Below are 1,980 nucleotides of genomic sequence, written 5' to 3' on the forward strand. Positions count from 1 at the left end.
AATCCTCATAAACATAAGCTGATCAATCTTGTTTAAATTACTATTGTTTATATTATCAAAAATAATTTATTATGATTGGCTTGTACATTTTATATATGTTGTTTTATTACAAAAACTATCTTAAAAATAAAATGTATCTGATTTATAATATAAATGACTTTTTTTGACCACCCAAAAGGTAGTAATTACTTAGTTCTTACATGTTCTTCAGATTGAGTTTCCAAAATTGACAGCGATACATATATAATATGCATAAAAAAATACAAAAACAACCGATTGATGACAACTTATCCATTCAGTACATAAGAACTAAACGTTAAATTAAGATTAAGATTTTCACATAAATATAAAAACTAGATATCCAAAATAAGCAGGTACTTAGCTGAGATTAATAATAATATATAATAATCTCATAATTAATACAAAAAAAACAACTACTTCTGTCTGTCTCCCATGCTTCTAATTCCATTACCATGCACTTACATTAATATTCCTACATAGTTCAAAATCAACCAATTAATCATTTATATATATATATATATATATATATATATATATATATATATATATATATATATATATATATATATGCAAAATAAATAAAATAAAATGTTCACTTACATTCGAAGTGAGCTATGGGTGGCCGGTACGAGTCGACATTGTGGTCATTGATGGAGAACTTGGAATATACCTCGCCCACTGTAATATTTTATTTATTATTAAAAAAAATATTAAACATTAATGGGTTTAAGTTGCTTAATTACATTTTTGGCAGCAGAACTGAAAGCTTCACGATGTGGTATCTCAGGATGTGCCGCTTTGATCCGTTGTATCTCCTGCCTTTTCATTTATATATTTATAATTAATTAAGAAGCAGTACAGATAATCAATGTATAATAATAAGAAGAAAAAGGATAAAAAGTGATATACTTCATGAATTGATTGTAAGCAGATGGAAGCCTGCGTTTCTTCTCAGGTGCTGCAAATGAAATAAATATATTAAAAGAAGTGTGTCTAGCTAGTTAATATTGATGATGACATACGTTTAACCACTGGTGCTCTCTCTTGGCTAGGGTTAGTCGACATAGACTTGATAATCTTTGAGGATGACGAAAAAGATGAAGATGGTGGCTGGTGTTTCCTGGTTTCACTGGAAACTTGATGACCCTGTGCATGCATGGATGGATGATATTGATCAATTTATTATCATAAATTATGAGATAGGTCATGTATATATATATATATGTATATAAATAGATGATATACCACAAAAGTGGATGGACAGCGATCCTGTAAAAGGAAGTGGGTGTGGTGGTGGAGAAATGAAGGCCTGGTGCTGAGATAGGATAGGTTGCTGCAATGCCCGCATTTTACTGTCACTGTTTCGACCGCCCTCTTCCATGGAATTCCCGCCTGCATATATGAGTTTAGGGTTAGGGTTTAATGTATGTATGTATGTTTGTAGTGATCAATTATTACCGCAAGAACAGTGTTGCAGAAGTTGCAATGAACGTAGCATAGATGTTCGGATTGCTGAATCAAATCCATGCTTAACTTTAACTTGTTTCTCAGGAAGGAAGAAAGAAAGAAGACATGTATATATATATTGTTATGATAGGTAGATATGGTGGACTGGTGGTGGATCCTCGTACGGATGAGTTTGAGAAAAAAGAAGGGAGATTTGGTATAGATAAGTATTACTACTATTATCAAAGGATCTTGTCTGACTTGCAGGTCTTTGTCAGCTCCTCCATTCTTCATGGATTTAGACAGTCCACTTACTCCCTCCTCTTTTTTTTCCCTTCCGTACAACACATGTCGACAAATTAATTTCACTTAAATAATTACTTTACTTTCATTAAAAACAAATCTTGATGCCTTTAGTTAGGGCATGATCATCCCACTATAGATTTTATAGGGTTTCTTTTTCTTTATTTCTTTTAAATTTAACTTTTGTAGTGGTATATATTGACTTCAACT

The 1,980-nt window shown here is 31.4% G+C and overlaps 1 protein-coding gene across 1 annotated transcript; it reads right to left on the reverse strand.

The window, feature by feature from the left end:
* Positions 1 to 633: 633 nt before the first annotated feature.
* Positions 634 to 1,761, reverse strand: LOC124927524 (protein CRABS CLAW-like). Its single transcript, XM_047467956.1, has 6 exons — positions 1,480 to 1,761; positions 1,267 to 1,413; positions 1,044 to 1,167; positions 931 to 979; positions 765 to 840; positions 634 to 699 (listed from the first exon to the last, which is right to left on the reverse strand). Exons 1-6 carry the CDS (start codon positions 1,759 to 1,761, stop codon positions 634 to 636), a joined length of 744 nt encoding a protein of 247 aa, XP_047323912.1.
* Positions 1,762 to 1,980: the final 219 nt, after the last annotated feature.

This window comes from Impatiens glandulifera, chromosome 1 (assembly GCF_907164915.1).
Source record: "Impatiens glandulifera chromosome 1, dImpGla2.1, whole genome shotgun sequence".
Classification (NCBI taxonomy): domain Eukaryota; kingdom Viridiplantae; phylum Streptophyta; class Magnoliopsida; order Ericales; family Balsaminaceae; genus Impatiens; species Impatiens glandulifera.